The 23,456-nt window shown below is 55.0% G+C and overlaps 2 protein-coding genes across 2 annotated transcripts in view; both read left to right on the top strand.

Annotated features, from left to right (window-relative positions):
- ARPC1A (actin related protein 2/3 complex subunit 1A) overlaps positions 1-2,929 on the top strand; it is a 32,962-nt gene extending 30,033 nt beyond the window's left edge. The window contains exons 9-10 of the mRNA XM_077907817.1: positions 650-740; positions 2,512-2,929. Of these exons, the coding sequence (XP_077763943.1) occupies positions 650-740; positions 2,512-2,550 (130 nt within the window). The 3' untranslated portion in view covers positions 2,551-2,929. The remainder of the gene's footprint in view (positions 1-649; positions 741-2,511) is intronic.
- A 6,819-nt stretch (positions 2,930-9,748) lies between these two features.
- Positions 9,749-22,813, top strand: ARPC1B (actin related protein 2/3 complex subunit 1B). The gene is made up of 10 exons (XM_077907898.1): positions 9,749-9,905; positions 16,807-16,883; positions 17,598-17,702; positions 18,133-18,355; positions 19,024-19,131; positions 20,045-20,251; positions 20,342-20,417; positions 21,181-21,386; positions 22,121-22,211; positions 22,477-22,813. The coding sequence occupies exons 2-10, from the start codon at positions 16,820-16,822 to the stop codon at positions 22,513-22,515; spliced, it is 1,119 nt and encodes a 372-aa protein (XP_077764024.1). The 5' UTR covers positions 9,749-9,905; positions 16,807-16,819; the 3' UTR covers positions 22,516-22,813.
- Positions 22,814-23,456: the final 643 nt, after the last annotated feature.

The raw sequence follows: 23,456 nt of genomic DNA on the forward strand, positions 1-23,456 counted from the left end.
AGAGGCAGAGACATAGGTGTCCCAATAAATAAAATCTTAAGAAAGAGAGAGAGAAAGTTTTTCAGGTAATTAGGCTAAGACCAGTTAGTTGTTTCATTCATCTCTTTCCCTGCGTTACTTGCTTGGCATCTTGTGCGTCTGAGTGCTGCTTATGGTTACAATGAGTAATTTCACACACCGGCCAAGCTCTTGGCTACTGCACCCTGCTTGTCTGGGAGGACGATTTGAGTTTCTGTTTGGAGCCAGTTGGATTACAGTCGTGCTTCATCCTGCCTCTAGTTTGTTTCTGTTTTGTTTCCGTTTTCAGTCATTGCTGTGGCGCTCCCCGCACTCGGTGCTCAGGCAGTTTACGGATGGTGAGGCCTGGCCTGTCTCGCCTCTCATGTCCCAATAATTAATGCAGCACCTCACCTTTAACCTTGTCTCAGTCATGGCTTTTCTAGACATCTGGTAATGAGATGCATTTGAATATCTTCTGAGTCAGGTTGCTATAGCCTCATATCGATGGACAACTTGATATTTAGGAATGGGGAATTTGTTGTCTTAAAATGCCCTCACGAAAAAAAAATGCCCTCATGCTGTTAGGGAGGTTGGGGCCCACTCCTACCACATACCCTGTAATCTTTCTTTTGTTTTTACTTTTTTTCAGTCAAGTGTCTATTTATGAGGTGGACAAGCAAGACTGTCGCAAATTTTGCACTACTGGCATCGATGGAGCCATGACAATTTGGGATTTCAAGGTATTTCCCACTTTTCATAAGAAATCTTATTTATGTTAAAACTCTTCCGATGACAAGACTTTTTCTCGTTTCTTGGAACAAAATGTCAAGTCCAGTGCACATCAGAAACGTAGAACATCAGTTTGTAGTTGTCTTTAAAACCTGAGTCTAGGCACCTGGCTGGCTCAGTCAGCAGAGCATGTGACTCGATCTTGGGGTTGTGAGTTCAAGCCCCACATCAGGCATAGAGCTTATTAAAAAAAATAATAATAATTAAAACCTGAAAGCCATTAGGGGAAAACCAGATTCTCTCAGTGAGATGGGATATATCATTCCAGATCTCTATTTGTTCCTAGAGGAAAAATTGAGATTTTTTTTTTGTAGCAGGCCATGTGTTGAGCACCAGTCTGTTTAACTATATAGATATATTTTCGTGGTTTACACTAATTAATCTAGGAAACATTCACTAAATGCCTGATGGGTGCCAGGCCCAGTACTAGGCATTGAGGATATTGAGGTGAAAGAGTCCTCAAGGGGCTTGTCCAGTAGAGGGGGTAGGGGTGGGGTGGTGCTCCAGAAGAGGAGCCAGTGCCTCTGTTTCTACATTGAGGAATTTGAGGGGAGGTGGTGCATAGATTGCCAGTACTTCAGGGATTGGCCTGAGCCACATCTCCAGGTGCGGTGGGATTTGGAGGCACATGGGAGTGAGGGGCGAGCAGTCTGAGTTGCAAGAGCAGAGCAGCTGAGCTCAAGCACGCCGTGAGTGTGAGGCTCTGCCGGTGGTCGGGGCTATAAGGGGGTCCTCCAGAAGCCCAAGGTGGAACTAGGAAACAGGTGATGACATGGGCAGGGAGAGGTGGCTGGGCTCTTGTCTGCAGACGACTAGGATTTGGTCCATAGCCAAGTAGAGAAACCCTGGGCTGTAAGGTGTGGGTGGCCTGGGCAACTGTGTGCTCCAGCAGAGGCTGTTGAGGTTGAGTCCAGTGAACAAGTGAGGAGGATGTGCCCTCCACCTCTGACAGGAGCTTGGCCCCGAGCTGCTAGACCAGAAAGATTCAGGAGGAACAAATGAACACAGTAACCTGGAGATTGGAGGATAGTGGGCAAGATAAGGAACCAGAGGGGAGGAGCCAGGGTGAGCCTTCGAGTTTCATTTCTCCTGGTTCTTAACCTCCAAAATAGGTAAATGTTTACAGAATCCTGCTCTCGCCTGTGCAATACCATAATGTTTGATTTTTCCTCCCTCCTTGGATGAAATACATAATATGGAAGAAACCCTCTAGAATACTCAGGAGAAACAGTCTTCCTCTAAAAGCCCCTCCCACACACCCTTTTCACCTTGCCGTGCTTTCCATCCTGAGCATTGCAGCCCCCATGAAGTTAGCTCCCAGGGCATTTACACTCTGTGCTTTATTCTCTGAGTCCTTGGGCCACATCTCCTCTGCCTGGGTGTTGTGCCCCAGGCCCGCTGCTATGTGGCCTGTGAAATGCGGTACCTCGGTGAGGAGGCACGGTGGAAGGTGGGAGGTGCCGCACTGGGGCCTCATGCAGGCTGGAGCAGGTCCAGATCCTGTGGGGACTGGGAGGGGAGCTCAGGGCTTGGGAGGGCCTGCAGGGGGCCCACGCCTGGGAGAGCACGTCTCCAGGGTGAGCTAGGCCAGATTCCAGATTCAGGGGTGCAGGGCCTGCACATCAGTTTGGGCAGAGGGGGCAGTCTGGGGGGCCGGGGGATCAGGAGGGGAAAGACGAACTGTCCTCAGTTAACCCTCAGAGTTCTTCCTCCATTTTCAAGACCTTAGAGTCTTCCATCCAGGGCCTTCGGATAATGTGAAGCTGAGTGAGCCTCCCAGATCCAGCATGACAAACTGACAGACTGACAAACTGACAAATGTGCTGACACAGCCCCACCGTGTGCATGGTGGTGAGGAGAGCCAGCCGCAAGGAAACACTGAAGACACATTTGGCGCCAATATCGTTTGTGTGTTTTTTTGTTTGAATATAAGTGGTGACAGTGTTGGTTTTTTAAAAGCAGCAGTGATTTGGGGGTTTTTTTGTTTGTTTGTTTTTTTGTTTTTGCTATTTCATTCCATTCTTGACCAAAGCTTCTCTTTAAGTAGTTTATTATGGAAAATTGTCACACTAACTTAAAGGAAAGGGTGGGAAATATGTAAATTGTCTGCTAAACAATTAAATAAAAATACTGAATGTGGGTTTGGTTTGGTTTCCTTACATACACTATTTCTATTAGAAAAATAAGGACAGACGCTTCATTAGATAGACTAGTTAGGGGATGCCTGGGTGGCTCAGCAGTTGAGCATCTGCCTTCAGCCCAGGGTGTGATTCTGGAGACCTGGGATCGAGTCCCACATCGGGCTCCCTGCAGGAAGCCTGCTTCTCCCTTTGACTACATCTCTGCTTCTTTCTCTTTGTGTCTCTCATGAATAGATAAAATCTGTAAAAAAAAAAAAAAAAAAAAAAATTAGTTTTCATGGTAGAATGCTAGATTCTAAGTTTCTGAAGTTGAGCCACCCTCCGACAAAAACCATGTGCTAAATGCTGGCTTCCAGTATCAGAGCGCTGCTGCAGACAGAGCCCGTGGGCCGTTCAACTGGTGCTCACGAGGCAGCAGTGACACCATGGCTGCGAGGCCCCGTGAGGCCAGGTGCCCTGGGTGCTGCGGGGACAGGCTGTGGGGAGAGGGGAGACACATGTTACCCATTCAGCTAAACATTATTGGGCCCAAACTCAGTTACTCTCATCATAATTAGACGGGAAGTTTGACATGCCAACGCTGTGAACCTTAGAGGTGCAAATATAAATAATTAGCAGAGGAAGTAAATACGGAGTAGCCCTGACACAGCCATACTCTTCATCTCCCTGGCCCAGGAGAAGGAGCAGTTGAGGTTCAGTGGGTTGAGTCCCCTCAGCAAGAGAGTTCTTGGCTTTGCCCAAGAAAGAATTCAAGAGCAAGCCGTTTAGAGAAAGGGACAAAGTAAGTGTAGAAGTAAGAAAGGAACCGCTTTCCAAAGTAGCAGTCTCCTCCCAGATGGGGAAGAGGATCCTGCCCCTGCCCGCCATCGCCCTTTTGCCTCTGACAAAGGGTTTTAGAAGTTTTTAAAAATTAGCTAGCTGTGCGGGAGGGGCTTACTCTTTAACTTTGGGTTTATCATTTATATCGGGCAGTTCTTCCATTGCTTAGGGTTGCAGAATTACCCACATGGAGCATTGGTAAGAATGTCCAACCTTCATGGCTTTCGCTGCCAGAGGGAGTGGGGTCTTGTGACTCCTCTTTTTTATGACCTTTTAGGTTAAGGGTCAGCCTAAAATCAAAATGACTTGACTCTGGTCAACTTGCCTCCTGCCTCACAGTGATTCGAAGACCACTAGTTTGAGAACACTGGTAACAGTGCTTCTCAGAGGACATCATGACCTATTCTCAAGAGTAATTTTGCAAAGGGGCAACATTACTTTGCTCCAGGAGAGAATCTCAGCAGCCAACGGGCTGGTCTGGTGGGCCTGCCTCTTCCCTGTTTGCTGTAGCCGCCTCCCGGGACCCCCTATAGCAGGAGCCCCCTTGTGTATCTGTGTTTGCACCCATGCATCAGCAAGGCTGTTGTCACAGATAGACAAGAGTAGGCCCCAAATAGGAACTAGCTAAAACTTTTTTTTTTTTTTTCATTAAATCACATGGTTTGGCCAGCAAGCCCAGAGGTGTTTAGAGAAACACTGTATTCCATGAAAGAAACAGCAACAAAGAGACAAAAGTTTCTAACTTTGCCTCCAAGAACTTAGCCAGAGTGGTCTTTTAACTTGGGCCATTTGTCACTGGTGGAAGAAGGCCCGTCCCAGTGACAGCAGCAAGAAACCCACAGTGCTGGCGTGCTGGGGTCTGCAAGCCCTCTCCTCCCACGACCTCTAAGACTTAGGCTGGGCCCAGGGCCCCCATAACTACCAATGAGGAGAGGGGGTGCTCTGGGTGATTGCCAAAGTCCTTTGATTCAAGGCTTTGGTCTGTGATGTCAGGTTGTGGCTCTGCCAAGTTGTGTGGCCTTGAGCAATCTAGTTAATATCTCTGAGCCTTTGTACCCTCATTTATGAAATGGGAATAGCAGGATTAGTAATTCCTGTTGGATACTCAGAAAAGCTGAGGTCCGCTTTTAGGCTTGACACTGGCCCTATAATAGGCCCAGGAGACCCTAATGGTAGTAAGGGAGAGTGGGAAGCAGTGTACAAAGAATCATGCAACCCAAAGAAAAATCCAATAGTTCTTTCCAGAATATGCTGAGAAAGACTGAGTTCAGCCTCAGAACCCAGGTTGATTGCTTAGGCAACTCTTCAGTTGGCCCAATAGCCATCACACAAGTAGTTTAAGTTCCCATTTGTGGCCAATCTCTGGAGGCAATGATGTGAAAAGTCAGGGTTTCCCCAGGCGCCTGCAGCGTGGCTGAGGCATGAGCTACCTCATGTGGGCTCAGATCCCATTTTGATCAGTACGTAAATTATAAGGCTAGGTTATTCATTTATACATAATAATTCAAATACTGGGTTCAGTAGGTAGAATAATGCCCCCCCCCCCAAGATGTCCATGTCCTAATCCCCAGAATTTTGCAGATGTAATTAAAGATTTTGCAACAGGAAGAAGATTCTGGATTATCCAGATGGGCCCAGTGTAATCCCAGGGATCCTTATGAGAGGGAGCAGGCAGGTGAGTCAGAGATGGGGCCACAGCGGGGAGTGTCACAGGACCACGGGGCCCAGGAATGCGGGCAGCCTCTGGAAGCTGGAAAAGAAGGAAACAAGCCTCCCCTGGAGCCTACAGAAGGAACGCCACACTGCGCATCCCAAGACTGGGGACTTTGACCTCCAGAAATGTTAAGAGAATACATTTGTGTTTTCAGCCAGCCTGTGTGTGGCAAGTTGCTACAGCAGCAATACGAAACTAGCACATAGGGATCCCTGGGTGGCTCAGCGGTTTAGCGCCGCCTTCAGCCCGGGGCCTGATCCTGGGGTTCCAGGATCGAGTCTCACATCGGGCTCCCTGCATGGAGCCTGCTTCTCCCTCTGCCTGTGTCTCTGCCTGTGTGTGTGTCTCTCTCTGTCTCTCATGAATAAATAAAATCTTAAAAAAAAAAAAAACTAGTACATATAAGGTCAATTTGGAAAAAGGAAGTATAGTCTAGAACAGGTATTCAAATTGAGGTCAGAGCCATTAGAGGCTGTAAAAATTGATTTAGAGGTCATGACTGGCATTTCATAAAACTGAAAGGAGAAAACATTTGCATGGCATGTAGTAAGAGTGCGTCCCCATACCTAGGTTTCGGATATAAGTGGGGGTGTGTACTAGGCTACAGTATGTATCACTGCGGGTTGTCACCAAAAAAAGTTGGAAAGCTACCTCGGTAAAGTCAGTCACGGGGTGAGGGGGTGAGGGGTCGGTGGGGGGGGTGTCCCAGGAAGGGAGCTGTAGCCATGCCTTTGAGGCACTACTTAATAATAGCTACTGGCCCAGGCACCAAAGTAAGCAACCGACAGGCATCAACTACTCACAACAGGGATCCCTGGGTGGCGCAGCAGTTTAGCGCCTGCCTTTGGCCCAGGGCGCAATCCTGGAGACCCGGGATCGAATCCCACGTCAGGCTCCCGGTGCATGGAGCCTGCTTCTCCCTCTGCCTATGTCTCTGCCTCTCTTGCTCTCTCTGTGTGTGACTATCATAAATAAATAAAAATTAAAAAAAAAAAAAACTACTCACAACAACCCTACAGGGTTGGAGCTGTTACTGCCATATTTTAAAGATGCAAAGCAAGTCCAGAGAGCGGGGGAGGGGGGCTGGCTGTCACAGTCAGTGGAGCATGCGACTCTTGATCTAGGGGTTGTTGAGTTCAAGCCCCATGTAGGGTGTAGAGATTGCTTAAAAATCAAATCTTATTGGTGCCTAGGTGGCTCAGTGGGTTAAGCATCTGCCTTCAGCTCAGGTCATGATCCTGAGGTCCTGGGATCAACCCTGCATCTGGCTCCCTGCTCAGCAGGGAATCTACTTCTCCCTCTCCCTCTCCTGCTCCCCCAGCTCATGCTTGCGCTCTCTCTCTCTTTCTTGCTCTGTCTCAAAATAAAATCTTTTAAAAAAAAATCTTTAAAAAAAACCAAAAACCCCAAGTCCAGAGAGCAGAGTGACAGCCCGCATTGGAACCGGGGCGTCTCTCCAGAGCCCCAGGGGTAACTGCTAAGCACGCCCCCTACTGGGCGAGGGCAGGGAGTGGAGATACCTAATGAGCAAGTGCAGGTGAGTCTGCCCAGGCTCAGGGGTGCAGGGAGGTCACAGAAACTGACAGGAGGGCACCCTCCCTACTATACCTTGTGGGGTTGCATTGTAGTTTCCAACTGAACTGATACAAAACCATGTGGCTTGGAAGAGTGTGGGCAACAGGTGCGGCCCCCTGGGGCCCTGGGACATGGGATGCTAAGCCTGTTCTGGGCCTCCTGGGCTTTGTCCGCCTCACACGTGGCCTGGGAAAGGAGACACGGGGGTTTCTCCTCTTCCTCCTCACAGGGGTCAGGTGGCAGTCCCTTGATCTCAGGGAGAGAGACCCATCATCCCCGTCTGGAGGTGGGCACACGCGGAGACAGAAGGAGATGCGACCGGGTGCTTGGGGAAGGTGTTCCTCCCTGGTCTCCCCATTGCCTGGGCCACCCCACGGCGTCCAGAGTGCAGAAGCCTGGCGCTTGGCTGCCCTCTTGTGACCAGGAGGCAGCAAGGACGAAGGCGCAGAAAGCCGGAAAATACCCCGGTGACCTGAAGTTATTACCTTCCTCCAAGTCAGCCAACCCTGAAGAGTCAGCCTGGGTGAGTAGCTGCAGTTCTTGGAAAAGAGAGAAGGGGGAGTGCAGCATCTTTACCCCAGGTCCCCCTGGGGTGGGTGGAGCAGGGGCAGTTTCCAGAAGAAACCAGCTATTTGAACTGTTCCAGAACTCCAAGTGAAATCCCTCCACGCCAGGAGTGGCTTCACTTCGGGCTTGGGGAACTTGGTCCCCTAGGGAGCCGGTTCACAGAACACCTGCCGTGGCTTCCTGGCCTGAGATCTGCTTTCCTGTCCGCTGGGTCTTTCCTCCCTGAGGGGGGTCCGCAGTGCTTATCCTGAGTTTGCCTCACTTTGCAGAGTCCGAGATGGAGGCAGCCCTGCAGGAGGAGTGCCTTGTGCGAAGCTCATTTATCTAAGACTACTCGTCGGGGTTCCTTCCTTCATCCACTCATGCAGCAGGTGCACGAGGAGTGCTTCCCAAGCGCCAGGTGCAGGAGGGCTTCCAAAGCAAAGCCAACCCGGTTCCCGCTCACAGAGTTTATAATCCGTTTTCACCATGAGGAGGTAACCCTCAGGTGTTTAGATGTGTCCGGATGCTTTTAGAGATGGGTAACACAGTCTCAACCCAAACCAAGCTTAAACAGTAGAGTCCTCGGCTCACCGGTCCCAGTGGTCTGAAACCTCTGGAAGCTGGTTGGGCTCAAGCTGACCAGTCAGAGTTTGACCATGGTGCTGGTCATTTCTGGGATTTCCTCCACCTGAGCTCTATGTCATCTAGCTTCCCTTGTACTGTTCCACTTTCGTGTTCAGATTCTTGCAGCTCACCCAGAAGAGTCTTCCCTCCCTTCCACCACCACCACCACCACCACCATCATCATCATCATCATCATCATGTCCTGGGCTTGCATCATCATCATCATCATCATCATCATCATCATGTCCTGGGCTTGCATCATCATCATCATCATCATCATCATCATCATGTCCTGGGCTTGCTTTACCCTGGCCATCTGAGCTCATGAGCTCAGGACAGGGGACCCCAGGAGCCGATGGGGTTAGAGCCATCAGGCCCATGCCAGAGGTGGGGGTCAGCTCCCCCTGGGGTCATTCCCTGGGCATCTAGAAGCCAGGGAGGCAACAGATGTGCCCTCTGTGTTAAGTTGCACTTGTCCCCCACAAGAAGGGGGTGCTGGTACAGATCATCTGAAACTTTTTCTGTTCATCCCGCAGCCATGCTGGGACTGGCCACAGCTAGATGGGAGGGCGGCGCCAGCCCCTCAGAGTCTCAGCCAGGAAGGCTGCTGGCGGTCCTTTGGTCCTTTCAAACCATAGCCGAAGCTTGCTGAGCGCTCACTGCGCGCTCACTACTGGGAGAGCTCCCACGTTTGGAGACATGGAATCCTCCCAGCCACCTTGCAGGGGCAGGATTCAGTGTTGATGGCAGCCGGGACTGGTGGGCGCAGGGTCTTGCTGGGAGCCCCGCAGTCACCTCCAGGGCAGAGCGGGTTGTGGACAGAGTGAGCTAAGAGACAAACCCTGCAGGGGGGGGACAGGGGGGGAAAAGTGTTCCAGGCAGAAAGAAAACCATGTGTCAAAGCCCCGGGACCTGTCAGGGTGGGCGTCTGGCCCCAGATCCCGATCCCCTGCCTCCGGAAAGACCACAGAGCCCCAGTGCGGCTTGCTGCTGCCTGCGCCTGGGAGGGAGGACACCTGGGGAGGAGCCCCCCGCTAAGAGAGGGCGCAGGAGGGGGTTTTCGCCGGGGGCTCCCCCATCCGCGCAGCCACCTGGCCACATCTCCACCGATGAGGCAGAGGCTAAGGATAGAAAGACCCCTGGGGACCACTCGGCCCAAGACCCAAATGCATGTGGCCACAAGGCCACCAGGCAGCTGGGAGGCAGGAGTGGACTGCGGCGGATCCAGGGGCAGGAAGTCGTCAGTGCGAGCCCGCGGGCACCCGGCCCCGGGAGGGTGCTGCGGCGGGCACGGGGGGCGGGGCAGGGGCGGGGGAGGGGCGGGGGCCGCCCGCCCGCCCGCGGGCACCCGGTCCCGGGCCTGCACTTGCCGCGCCCCGTGGCCATCAGCTCCGGGAGGAGGGAAGGCGCGCACCCCGCCCAGCTGCCGCTCCGAGCCTCAGTTTCCCCGCGCGTAAAGTTGCAAGGGGCGGTTGCGGAGGAGCGCCGGGCGCCCGGGCTCCGCGCAGCCCCCACCCCGGATGGGTGGGCGGGGCCTGGGCTCTGGCCGCCACCCTGGTTGCCGCCCCGGTCCCCGCGGGGCTGAGGCTGAGGCCCCGCCCCCCGCCCACGAGGAAGTGGCTGCGGCGCCGCGCGGGGCCCAGAGCCGGTTCGGCGCGTCGACTGCCCAGAGTCCGCGGCCGGGGCGCCCCGAGGTGAGGGGGCTGGGGCCGCCCGCAGGGGGTAGCGGGGAGTTGCCTGCAGGTGGGGAGGGTGCGGGGCGCCCGCGGGGGCGCAGGAGCGCGGGGAGGGGGTGCCCGGGGGAAGGGGCCCGGGGCGGGGGCTCGCCAGGTGCGTGGGGTCGCCCGGAGGCGAGAGCAGGGCCCGGGGTGGGCGGCCGCCTCGGGGCGAGGGGAGCGCGGGGCGCCCTGGCCCGACCCCCGCCGCCGCCCCGGCCTGCGCTCCCCGGCTCTACCCCGCGGCCGCTGCCCCCCGCTATTCCGGGCGGCGAGGGCCCCACGCCCAGTCACTTCCCCTCCATCCTCCAGCCTTCCGGGTTGCTCCGGCCGGGAAATGAGCTGGCGCCCCCGCCCACCTGGCCCCTCCCCCGCGCCCCCCCCCCCCCCGCCCCGGCCCTCCGGGCGCCCCGGGGCCGGGGCCGCCGACCCTACCCGGAGGGGGTCCCCCTTCGCCGGAGGCGGGGACCCAGCGGGGCCGCCCGGGGCGGTGACAGCAAGGCCGGCGGGACTAGCGGGAGCCCGGAGCCCGGAGCCCGGAGCCCGCCTAACGCGGCGCTGAGCTGGAGGCCGTCGGCGGGCCCCCGCGCCTGGCAGGTGGTGCTGCCCCGGCCACGGGCACCGGTTCCCGGGAGGCCCTCGGGCCGGGGTTGAGCGCGCCAGCTTCCTTAGCAAGCCACCTGACGGCTCTGGACCTCAACCTTCCTCCTCTGTAAAATGGGGACCTTTCAAGCGGCGAGGCTTACCTGGGATTGTGTGTGGAAGGCACTGGGTTGTGCCAGGCACACGCCGGGTACAGGTCGGTGCTCTTCCTGCTGCCACTACCATTGTAGGGCCTGCCCGCACTTACCAAAGTGTCTGGATGATGCTAACCTCTGAGATTTGGGGGTCAGAATCCCAAACTGCCATGTAGGAGCTGTGTGGCTTTGAGAGATTCTTGTTTTTATTTATTTATTTATTTATTTATTTATTTATTTATTTATTTATTTTTAAAGATTTTATATCTCTGTTCATGAGAGACACACACAGAAAGAGGCAGAGAGACACAGGCAGAGGGAGAAGCAGGCTCCCCGAGGGGAGCCTGATGTGGGACTCAATCCCAGGACCCCAGGATCATGACTTGAGCCAAAGGCAGATGCTCAACTACTGAGCCACCTAGGCATCCCCGATTCTTGACTCTGAGTCTTTTTCCTCATGTACAAAATGAAGGTTTAAAAAACACGAAAGAAACCCAAAACAACCCTTTAGGCTTGCTCTTGGGGGTAAAAGAATGTATGTCAAAGCTGTGGGTAAAAATGCTGTGCATTTAAAGATGCCGGTAAAGGTAGTTTATGTGTGTTTATGTACATAATCCACACAGGTCTTTTCAAATAGTTAAATGATATCCCAGCATGTTAGTGTCACAATTTACTCTTGCCATATTTGTAGTCATCTGGATTTTTCCACCCTTCCACCATTCTAGAGGGGGTTATTATGAACATGTTTGCTTAAAAAAAAAAAAAAAGTCGGTGGTTATTTTCTTAGCACCAAAATGAATCTATGCCACCAAAGAGTGTTAATTTTTAAGTTCCTGTTTGTGTTATTCTGCTTGTTCCTACCCAGTTGTTGAATTGTTTTTACATCGCTCTTCCGAAAGGCTGAACGAATGAGAATTTCTCCACAACCCTGCCAACATTGAGTTTTATGTGTTTTTGGATTTTGTTTTGTTTGGATTGCTTTATTAGTACGCTTTATGGTGCTTTCTATGATTGTTTTCATTTATGTGTCTTGACTTGATTTTTGCCTGGTTAAGACTTCAGGAGCAGAGTTGGGGAGGAGGTTTTGGCTGGTCTGGGGTGGCAAGGCCTATTCCATACACAACAGGAAGTTGAGTAACTGCTTAGCACGTGTACAAAATGGCTTACTGGCAACTCCCTGGAGCGTCTGAGCTGGGTGGGGACTTCCCTGAGTGCCTGTAGGGCCAAGATCCTGCTCCAGATGGCTCCTGCCTAGATTAGCCTCAGATACAGCCAAACCTCTGGCTTCAGAGAACCTTGGCCAGGTTTTTCTAGAAGCAATAAGGAACCTACAGCTAGTGCCTTGTTCAGCCCCCACCTTTTCTGGTAGAGATGTGAAGGAAGTATTGGCTGAGGGCATCCAGTTGGTATGGAGAGTTAGAATTTGACCCTAACGCTGTAAGGAAGGAGCCCTGAGGCCCTCGGTCAGGCAGCCCAAGGCTCTACCTGGCTTGCTTTGCTCTGAGGGGAGCTGAGTTCTTCCCAAGTGCTCAGCAGAGGATCTTCTAGATTTCAGATTTCCAAGTTTTGCTAATCATTGACCCTAATCAGGAAGAACACAAAACAAAACTGAACACATACTCCCCAGTAAATATTTACAAATTGCATACATATGTCACTGAAATAATAAAGCATATTCATTCCTTGGAGCCTATCCCCTAAAGAAAAGGATGGGATTTATTCAATTTGCCTTCAAGAAATACGTATTGAGCACCTGTTATGTGCCAGGAACTCTAATTGGTGCTGAGGATACGTGGGTGGACAAAGCACCTACCATGCCCCTAGATAGTTCGCGTCCATACCCCGGTGCATGGTTTCTGGCATGGCACCCTCTGGATGGAAACCACACTCTGGAGACCCGAAACCCCTCCCGGACCTCATGCCGCTCTTCCCTGTGCTCTCCCACGCCCAGCCCTGGGTAATCTCCAGCCCATTTGTACTGAGCCTTCACTGTGTGCTGAAAGGACGCAGGGAACGTGCCGCTGGGAACACAGAGATCCTGGCGTTAGGCTGGCAGAGGGGAGCCAGCCAGGGGAGACTCCACATTTGACCCACACTCCCCCAGCCTCTGTTTCTGGGATAATGAGGCACAGATCACTGCACGTGGACTCCAAGTCCCAACACGGTTCCTCTCTCTGTCCTCAACAGTCAAATGGGCCCATGGTGCTGGCTCACGGGGCTGCCTTGACAAGTGGGTGGGTGTCCTGGAGGCCATGGCCTCAGCCTCCCTTTGTCTCCCCGTCCCCGGAGCCATTGCTGAGGCTTTGTGTTGTTAACAGGCTTGGGCAAAAGCAACTCTAGTTGCATAGTCTTTAGGGTGACTGGCTGGCAGTCGGTGCCTTCCCATCCCCCCATGGAGGTTTTCCTGGGAAGGATTAAGTCAAAGTTCCCGCAGCAGGGGGTGGCCCAGTGTGAAGGCTGTGTTGTTGCTTTGCCTGACCACGGGAACAATCCAGTGATTCTGCTCTAGGAGGATGTTGCCCTGAGGCAACAGTGGCCAGAGAAGCTACTCTTCTCTCTGGGTTGCCACTTCCTCATTTGTAACATGGGGGGTTGGGAGTCATTGCGGAGGCCCTGCTGGTTTTAGTTGCTTTGCAGAAGTTATGAAAAGGAGGAAAATGCACCTTCTCTCCCAGCCCCTTCACCCATATCTACCCCCTACGCCCTTTAAGATGTTAGTTAATTCCATGTACTATGAGTATTTCTATCTGAATTCATGCTAAAGTGTGGTTGGCTGATAGATGTGATCTGAACTACCCCCCCCCCCCGCCGCCCCCCGCCTGTCCCGCTGTGCCTGTGGCCCCTTTCTCTCCCACTTGCAGATCTTTAGATCCCAGGAAACCATGGTCAGGGCTCCCAAAGTCCTCTTGGCTGTGTTACTCACTAGTATGGGGGCTGCCATCTTCAGCAGACCCAACCTCTCCATCCTCACAGCCTAGAACTCTGGAACATACACTAAACAGGCTCTTACAGCCTGGCCCACACTTCTAGATACTCTTGCCAAGACCCTGCAAGGAGCAGAGACCTGCAGCTGCACCGCGTGGGAAGTTGCATTCTGCTGCCGAGCTGTGGGCCCAGGGACCCCCAGGGCTGTAGCCACAGGGCTTCTTGCTTCCGGGCCACCAGGGGCTGAAGGGGCAGGGGCTGGCTGGCCTCCACCCTGGTTCAGCAGCCAACAAGAGCCTGGCTGGGGTGTGGGAGTGAGCCTCTGGCCTGATCTATGCCTCCCTGGCAGTGATGGAAAAGGGAGGGGTGGGCAGATGAGCACAGATGGACCTGCTACTCCCACTTCTCAGTCTTGTGGTCTGTGGTATGGATAGTGATGAAGGGCTCCAGCCAAGCTGGATGCCAGTGCTGACCCAGCCCAGAGGCACCGGAAGTGCTGAGGAAAGTCCCCATCAAGCCTGCTGACCTGAGCTGAGGGCCCCCAAAGCACCACTTCCGGGGCCTTTGCCTTCCACAAGAGGCCTTATAAGGACAGGCTGGGGAAGCAGCCCTGGTGGGAGCACAGTGCTTGTGTGTGTGTGTGTTTGTGTGTGTGCATGCATGAGGCTGAACACAGGGAGGGAGGAGTGTCTTGTGTATACACGTGCAAGGCTGAACACACGGGAGCGTGTGCGGCCTGAGCCTGGGCTGTGGACTGAGCAGTGTGGACTGAGGACTTACTTGGTGCCGAGCTCTAAGCATGTCCCTGCCCTGTACGTGCACTTGTGTCTCCGTGAGACAGACCTGGGCCGCCCCAGGAACCTTCCAGAGCTTCCTGCTATAAAGGAAAATTTTGCATCTGGGGCTGGCAGGAGGAGCAGGGACCGCAGGTGGTGAGCCCGGGGTCAGGGAGCCAGGCCCCACAGGATCCCTGGTGCCGCCTGGGGCCAGCTGGAGCCCTGGATTGCCCGGCTGTGCAGTAGGCTACATGCAGTTCGTCCCTCCCTGGCCTCAGGGCCCTGGCTCAGCGCTGGGCCTTCCCACAAGGCCTCCTGGCCAGCCATGTGGGTAAGCTCAGCCTGAACAGGTGGCCCTTCTTCTGTGGGGCCAGGTAGGTGCTCCCTAGTTTCCGGGGGGTTCCAGGGCCCAGGCCCAGAACTAGGGGGAAGCCTTTTTTAGCCCCGTCCATGGGATGCGGAGCTGCCAACTGGTCGGGGAGACAGCCAGGCTCCTGGTGACACCTGCCAGGTGTGACTGGGCAGGTAGCTTCCTCTCACTGAGCCCCATCCTCTCCATCTGTCACTGGGGCTGTGGCATCCGAGCACTGAAGTCCAGAACACCTGGGGTGAGGGGATGAGTGTAATAGGTAAAGGGCCTAGAGCCTACTTATCTTGATGAGTGCTGAGCAACCTATAGAATTGAGTGACTATATTTTACACCTGAAATGAATATAACATTGTCAACTATACTGGATTAAAAAAATGCCTGGACTGCTTAGAGCTGGCAAGTAAGGAGCATTCAGGAAATGGTGGTGTGTGGGTTTTTTTTTTTAAGATTTTATTTATTTATTTCTGAAAGACACAGAGAGAGGCAGAGACACAGGCAGAGGGAGAAGGAGGCTCCCTGTGGGGAACCTGATACAGGACTGCTCCCAGGACCCCAGGATCATGACCTGAGCCAAAGGCAGATGCTCAACCAGTGAGCCACCCAGGTGCCCTGGTGGTGGGGTTTTGTGTGTTTGTGTCTTTAAAGATTTTAAGTAATCTCCACCCCCAACATGGGGCTTGAACTCACAACCCCAGGATCAAGAGTCACATGCTCTACCAACTGAGCTGGCCAGGCACCCCAGTAGTGTTTTGGTGTGGGTTTTTTTTTTTTTTTTTTTTTGTAATTTTTTAATAAAGAGCTTATCGAGCACCTACTGCGTGCCAAGCATCTAGGCCCTGGGGAAAGCAGTGTGGACAAGTGAAACCTGTCTGCATCAAGCTCGGCAAGGCCCAGCTGGGCGAGAAAGGCAGCCGGCGACGTGGATGAGGACCCTGTAAGAAATGGTCAATAGTGATCCTCTGTGGGAATTCAGTCCAGAATAGGGAGTGCTGGGGTGGGGGTGGCGGCTGCAGTTTTGAATCAGTGGCCAGAGGTGGTCAGAGAGGCCTCCCTGTGAAGGTGGCGTTGGGACGTGAAGGGGAAACGCGGGGCTGGCCATGGAGGCCCCTGGGGGTAGAGCTCTGGAGGCGGGGGAACAGCCAGTGCCAAGGCCCGAGGCCCCTGTGCCCCGGGATCAGCCGCTGGGCTAGCTGGGGAGACTGAATCCTGCACGGGTGGGTCAGGGCTGGGTGTCACCCCATGGGAGCTGGGTCTCCTGAACACCTACCGGGTGCCGGGTGAGGAGAGAATGGGTTTGAGGAAGTGGTGTGCACTCTGGGCCTTTCTAGAGGAGTAGGACTTTGCCAAATGGAACAGGGGTGGGCAGAGCTGGGTGGGGGGGGAGGGGACTGCCCCTCACCCACTGTGCTGGGGATCCCACCCCACCTCAGGTGCAGTGGGCACCCCTGAAGCTCAGTGGCAGTGGGGGGAGGCTGGGGAGGTGTAGTCAGCGCAGGGCCCGTTCTGGGGGTGCTGCCCTCTGTACCCACCTTCACCCCACAGTCCAGCCACCCACTTGGGGCCCAGTCCCGCCCCTCCTCCCTATGGAAGGAGCAGTAAGTGGTTTTCTGGATGAAGATGGGTTGTCTGTGTGGGTCTGTGCCCTCACCTGCAGGCCAGCTTCCTCCCCTCCCTCTCCAGAGAACCAGAGCTCTGGGTGGGAAAGGCTGCGGGCTGTGCGCTGGTGCCCCTCTCATTTCATCCTCACTCCATCCTTTTCTTTTTTTTTTTTTTTTTAAGATTTTATTTATTTGAACGAGTGAGCGCACAAGATGGGGGGAGGGGCAGGCTCCCTGCTGAGCAGGATCCAGGATCATGACTGAGCCCAATGCACTTAATGGACTGAGCCACCCAGGTGCCCTTCACTCTGTCCCTCTGCCAGGTTGTGGGGGGGGCCTCTACCCTTGAGGAAACTGAGGCACAGATGATGAGCACAGGTGACCCGGGTCAGGGTCAGCACACCGCACTCATGGAAGGTGGGGCCGGGACCAGAGCTGGGGCTGACTCGGGGTCCCTTCCTCTCTATGGCACAGGAGCTAAGCGGCCATGGCCTACCACAGCTTCCTGGTGGAGCCCATCAGCTGCCACGCCTGGAACAAGGACCGCACCCGTGAGTGCTGCGCGCAACCCACCGGATGACGTGGGGCGGGGGCCCCCGGACTGTGTGCGGGCAGTAAAACAGCCAGGCGCCCTGGACTGGGGCTCGGAGGGCTGGCCGGCCCCCTCCTGCGCCTCCAGTCCTGAGGGTGTAAGAGGGACGAGCCCTGGGAACGTGCAGGGGCAGCCAGCGAGGGGCACTTGAGTGGAGGCCAGAGCACAGCCCTGCGTCCAGCTCGGGTGCAGGTCCTGCTCGGGCTCCCAGACCGGGGGTGGGTCGGGGGTGGTGGTGGAATGAAGACAGCCTGGAGAGAAACACGAGAGGATGAGGGGAAAGCACTGGAGGCAGAGGCGCTGGTTTAGAACAGGTGGCCAGCGGGTCTTTTGGAGGTGAGGGAGGCAGCCATGCCATAGGCCCCACAGCGGGAGAGCCCGGCATTGTCAGGAACAGCAAGCAGCCCAGGGCTGGAGTTGGGGAGCAGAGGGGGGTAGCTCCCCTGCTGTGGTGGTGCCTGCGGGTAGTGGGTACTGGTGAAGGATGGCTAGTCCCGGGGCGGGGGGGTGGCAGGGTGCTTCAAGGAACTCTGCACCAAGGCAGGGGGTGAAGGACCACATGTTGCCCAAGTGGCGTGAAGGGTGCTCCTGGTAGAGGGGTGTCTTGAGGGAATGGGGAACCAGGGCATGCACCCCACCTCCTACTACCTACCCCTACCCTTCTCTCCTGCAGAGATTGCCATCTGCCCCAACAACCACGAGGTGCACATCTATGAGAAGAGTGGGGCCAAGTGGGTCAAGGTGCATGAGCTCAAGGAGCACAATGGGCAGGTGACAGGTATGTCAGACTGACTGGGATCACTCTCTTGAAAGGAGATGGGATGATGCAGGGCCAGCCAGTCACTCTCCCAATCACTGTGTTAGGATAGTTTGGGTTGCGAGTAACACAACCAGTATTTCAAACTGGCTTAAGTTACAAAGGGATGATGTTGGCTTATGTTACTGAAAAACTGAAGATGTTTCTGGGCTTCAGGAAAGGCTTGATCCAGCAGCTCAGCTCAGCATTAGCAAGAACTCATTTATTTCCTGTCTCTTGGCTTTCCAGCACATTTGGTGATATTTTGGGAGCCGTAACTCTCAGTATCAGTTCTACAGGCATCCCGTGGAGCAGCTCTCATCCAAATTATGGCCTCTTAAGCCCCTCCTATGTGGATGCCAGAGCCACCTCTGCTTGGATGGCTTCAGCCTGTTTCCTCCCCACTCCACAGGCATTGACTGGGCCCCTGAGAGTAACCGAATTGTGACCTGTGGCACAGACCGCAATGCCTATGTATGGACGCTGAAGGGCCGCACATGGAAGCCCACACTAGTCATCCTGCGGATCAACCGGGCTGCCCGCTGTGTGCGCTGGGCCCCCCATGAGAACAAGTTTGCTGTGGGAAGTGGCTCCCGTGTCATCTCCATCTGCTATTTTGAGCAGGAAAATGACTGGTGAGTGCCCAGGCAGGGTCAGAGTCAGTTTGGAGGGATCCTGGGGCCACCGACCAAAAGATGTTGGGACTAGTGTCCCAGAAAGTACTGGATAGAATTTCAGGAACCTTGTTCACATGACACAGGGGAAGAATGTCCTCTCTGGACCTTGTAGGGGAGGCAAGGAACACTCCCACAGCCCTCAGTAATGAGGGCACAGATCACAGCAGGACCACCTCTGTGGGTACTACACAAGGCCCTGCACAAAGCCTGGTACTCACTCCCTGACCGCCCCTTGGGCTGGGCATCGGTTGTCCCCACTTTTCAGATGAGCAAAGTAAGGCCCCATAAGGTCACTTGTCCAAGATGTCCAGCCTGTCATGGTCCAGGGCCACATCATCATCTTTTTCCCTGGGTCCCTGTAGGCAGAGCCTAGGCTGGAATCTGGGAGACCTGAAATCGAATTCTGCCCTGGCCAATTAGCTGCTGTGTGACTGAGCGGGTCCCAGGGTTGTCATGAAGCTTAAGGGAGACCAGGGATGGAGTTCCCACCTGGAGGGCACCCAGTACCCTACCAGCCCAATCCAGGCCCCTCCCTCTGGGGACCTTGGGGGTCTGCAGGGCCCCGTGGGAGTGTGGAGTCCCTGGGGTGCTGAAGCTACCAGTTCCCCTCCCCTCCGTGTATCCAGGTGGGTGTGCAAGCACATCAAGAAGCCCATTCGCTCCACGGTCCTCAGCCTGGACTGGCACCCCAACAATGTGCTCTTGGCCGCGGGCTCCTGTGACTTCAAGTGCAGGTGAGCCGTGTCAGCCCAGGAACCGGGGACTGGAAGGTGGAGGGAGCCCTGCGGGGGGATCTGGGGCCTCAGTCTTGTATCTGTGATGTTTACTTTTGGAGGGGTCACCACTGGGTCCTGTCTCCAGGCCATGGAGAGGCTTGGCAGGATGCACCGCACCCCTTACCACTGCTTAATGGCGGTGAGAACTCTTTCCTAGGCCTTCCTGTCCTTGTTTCCTTGTCTTCCATCGCAAGGACAAGGAGTGGCTTCTACCTTCTCACACTAAGGCATACATGACCGAGAAGCAACACACCTGCCTTGTCACCTTGGGCCTGGAATGTAGTCTCCAGTTGCCATTGGCTGTTTTTACTTCTGGGCGCAGCTCCTGTGGGCCTCCCAAGGCCTGGGTCTCTGCTCCGGCAGGCACCAGGACGCCTTTGGAGGCCCCGGATATAGAGACAGTAATGTCCTGCTGAGGCTCTGTTGGCAGGTGGGGAGCTGGTGATCTGTCCTGTCCGGTGACCCCAAGCTGGCCCTGGGACAGAGAGGGCGTTAATGTGTGCTGGCTAGAGCTGCGGGAAGGCGGTCTGGGCTGGCAAGTTGCAGAGCAGGGAGGAGGAGAAGCGTCCCAAGGGCCGGCTGCGGAGCATAGGCGCCAGCATGGTGAAGACCAGGACAGCCCCAGGGGCTGTGTCAGTGTTGTTAGTCCTCAGATGAGGGCCCCAGGGCCCTGGGAGTTCATGGGCGACCTCCTGGCCCCATTCTGCTGCACAGAGGGCACCGAGGCCCAGATTGGCCCAAGCATGAGGACTCAGGCCATGAAGAGCTGGCTCTGGTTCCCACCAGTTCCGGGCTGAGCACTGACCTCACCGGGTGGGTCTGGGAGAGACGCCCCAGTCACGGAGGTCTGTTTCTTGCTCTGCCCTGGCAGGATCTTCTCGGCCTACATCAAGGAGGTGGAGGAGCGGCCAGCACCCACCCCGTGGGGCTCCAAGATGCCCTTTGGGGAGCTGATGTTTGAGTCTAGCAGTAGCTGTGGCTGGGTGCACGGCGTCTGCTTTTCGGCCAGTGGTAGCCGCGTGGCCTGGGTCAGCCACGACAGCACCATGTGCCTAGCCGATGCCGACAAGAAAATGGCGTGAGTAAAGGCCATGGGGGGCAGCAGGGGGGTGACGGGCACAGGGCAGGAGGGGCTGGAGCGGCTGACCTCTCTGTCTCTCTCTCTCAGTGTTGCCACTCTGGCCTCTGAAACGCTGCCACTGCTGGCCCTGACCTTCATCACAGAAAACAGTCTGGTGGCAGCGGTGAGGCGGGGAGGGGGAGAGTGGGAAAGGGAGAGAGGGAGGGGTGCTGATGAGGGTGGCCCTTTACTGGTTCCCTGCTCCCCCTCCCCCAGCCCCTAGTCTTTTTTTCCTTCCTGGTCCAAATAGGCCGGGAGGGGCCACCTGGTCTCTAGCATGCTCCCTGGCTGCTGTGAAGGGAGAAGGGGGAGCAGAAAATTGTGCCCTGCACTCTAGGGTTTCTGCTTCCCTACTAACTCTGGCTATGTGGGGGCAGCACAGTTGGGACCACACGTCCAGAAGGGCACTGCCCTCTCTCCTTCTGCCCACTGATCTCTCCAATCCCTTTTCACCCCTCAACAAACCTCAGGTCCCGGGGGGGTGGGGGGCAGGGGGGGATCAGGCCTGGTTTGCCTACAGAAGCATTCAGCTATGGGTGTTTGCCCAGAGTGGGTGTAACCAGTTGGGCAGGGCAGAAGGTCCCCAAGCTTCTAGGAGAGTCTTGGACAAGTTTTCTCAACTGGGCGTTGGCCTTGCCAGGGGAGGGGGCACCCCTAGATGCTCACCCCCAGCATGTGGTCCCTGTTGGTATGCCTGGCGTCAGCGTAGCTGTCTCTGAACTGGCACTGGCTTCCCAGTAGCTCCACCCAGGTCCTGCCACCCGGCTTCTGGCCAGACAGCCCCCATCTGTGTCCCGCCTGGTCTCCAGCCTGTTGACTCACACAGAAGATAGGGGTGCTGTGCCAGCCCTCGGGCCTGCTCCAATGATACCCCCACCCTATTGCAGGGCCATGACTGTTTTCCGGTGCTGTTTACCTATGACAGCACCACAGGGACACTGAGTTCTGGTGGGCGGCTGGACGTGCCCAAGCAGAGCTCACAGCGTGGCCTGACCGCCCGAGAGCGCTTCCAGAACCTGGACAAGAAGGCGAGCTCAGAGGGCAGCGTGGCTTCTGGCTCCGGCCTGGACTCACTGCATAAGAACAGTGTGAGGTGAGAACGGGACTGATGCCACTGGGAGGAGAAATAAAGCCAAAGTAGGGGCTGGGGGCCCTGACTGAGGAAATGGGGTGACCCTCTAGGTTGCACAAAAATAACATCGGGCCAGGATGCAAACCCAGCAGTGGGTGTGCACTGCATTTTTTGAAGAAGGTCTGTGGGATGACCAGAGGGCACCCAACCCTGCAGGGCAGGGCTGAGGCTGAAGTGGTCCTGCTGTTGCCTCCTTGTGCAACTAGGCAGGATGAAGAGAAACTATCCACAACGCTCCAATCCTGCCAGCCACAGGTGTCCACCCTGCAGCAACCTGGGAAGACTTCCTGACTTGGCCCCTTGGCTGGGTGGCCCCCTCCCATGGCTATCAGGCCGTGTTTTCAGACTAACCCCTGAGCCCAGCCTTCAGGGCTTATTGGAATGACCCCGCATGTCCTCCCAGCTCCAGGTTTTGCTTTTTGCCCCCATCCTGCTCCACGGTCACCCTGGACATTACCCCACACACGTGATTCATGCCGTTGCACATCTGGTTCTATTTCCCTGGATTTCCCTTGGCACCTTGCACATTCCTGCTCCTCCTCAAAGCAGACTCATGCAACCCCGCGGGCCACCTCCCAGGCTCTGTGCTGAGCACCCCAACTGTACATCCCAGTGCTTCTCACTGGAGTTAGCTGCTCCCCAGAGGGCAAGCAGGGCTCCAGCTGGGACCCGTCAAGCCCCCCTCTTCTTTGCAGCCAGATCTCGGTGCTCAGCGGGGGCAAGGCTGAGTGCTCACAGTTCTGCACCACAGGAATGGATGGTGGCATGAGCATCTGGGATGTGAAGGTGAGTCCTAGCCCACCATGGCCCTTCCTCCCCCTCGTCCTCCCTGGAAAGCCCTCTCCGTCCCTACAGAAGAAAGGCACTTCTTTGGGATGAAGAAGGGGGAAGAGTAGCACCACCCTGGGCACCTCCCTTTAGGGCTGGATTAAAACCAAGTCTGTCCAGCTCCAAAGCCCAGGTTCTCTGTCCTCTGCCTGGCTGGAGCTGGGATGGCGGTGAGTGGGACCACCGTGAGAACTAGCCTGTCTGTTCTGCTGTCTCTTTCCAGAGCTTGGAATCAGCCTTGAAGGACCTCAAGATCAAATGACCCATGAGGAATATGTTGCCCTCATCCCCACTGCTGGGGAAGGGGGTCAAGAAGGCTAAGGGTCGCTTTGCTGAATGTTTCTAGGGTAGTAGTCTGGGTCCCCCTGGAGACTGCTCCAGCCAGAGGGGAGGGCAAAGTGGGGAGGGGAGGGAAGCTTTTCTTACCTATTGAAGGAACATAGGTCTTTTTGTCAGAGAAATGTTTTCATTTATTGTTAAAAACAAAAATGTTCCCAAAGCACTGTGCTGGTCATGAACTGCTTCAAAAACATGGAGGTAATAAAAAAGCAATCTTAGAACTGGTCTCCTGTGTTTGGGAGAAGTCCGTATTTGCATGGGCACAGGTAGCTTGCTTCTGCTCACCAGCAAAATTGATCCTTAAACCTGAGGGTCTTCTCCTGAATACTTCCCTTTCCCCTGTAGTCCTGCGGGGAGTGGGGGTGGGGGGGCAGACCCTGGTGGCTGTCACTCTGTAGTCAGTCCTAGACCGGTGGTTGCACACCTTTCCAGGCTGCTTCTGAGCTTTAATGGAAATTGATGTTTGCAGCTGGTTTCTGATAAATGTGCTCATTTCCTCAATTTCCCCCCATTCATTCCTATTTCACTCAGAGGGCCTCTTCTGTTTAACACAAGCTTCTCACTTACCTATTTATTCAGTCATAGCTGGGTAATTACATCCACAGATCCTAATTGTGAACTGTCCTTACATTTGCAGGACAAAGGCTTCCTAAACATGCCTTCTCTCAGATTGTTCTAGGGTCTATCCCTCAGGATAGCCCCCTTGATCGGAAGAGGCCCATGATTCTTCTTTAAATCATGAGATAAAGATTCTAAAATCCAGGGAGACAGGCCACACAACTCCTCTTATTCTAAATGCTTGTCAAAGCCTGTACCAGCCCTCTGTAAAGTGAGCTGTTGGTCCCGTTGCTGACTTGATTGTTG

Source organism: Canis aureus, chromosome 8, assembly GCF_053574225.1.
Source record: "Canis aureus isolate CA01 chromosome 8, VMU_Caureus_v.1.0, whole genome shotgun sequence".
Taxonomy (NCBI): Eukaryota; Metazoa; Chordata; class Mammalia; order Carnivora; family Canidae; genus Canis; species Canis aureus.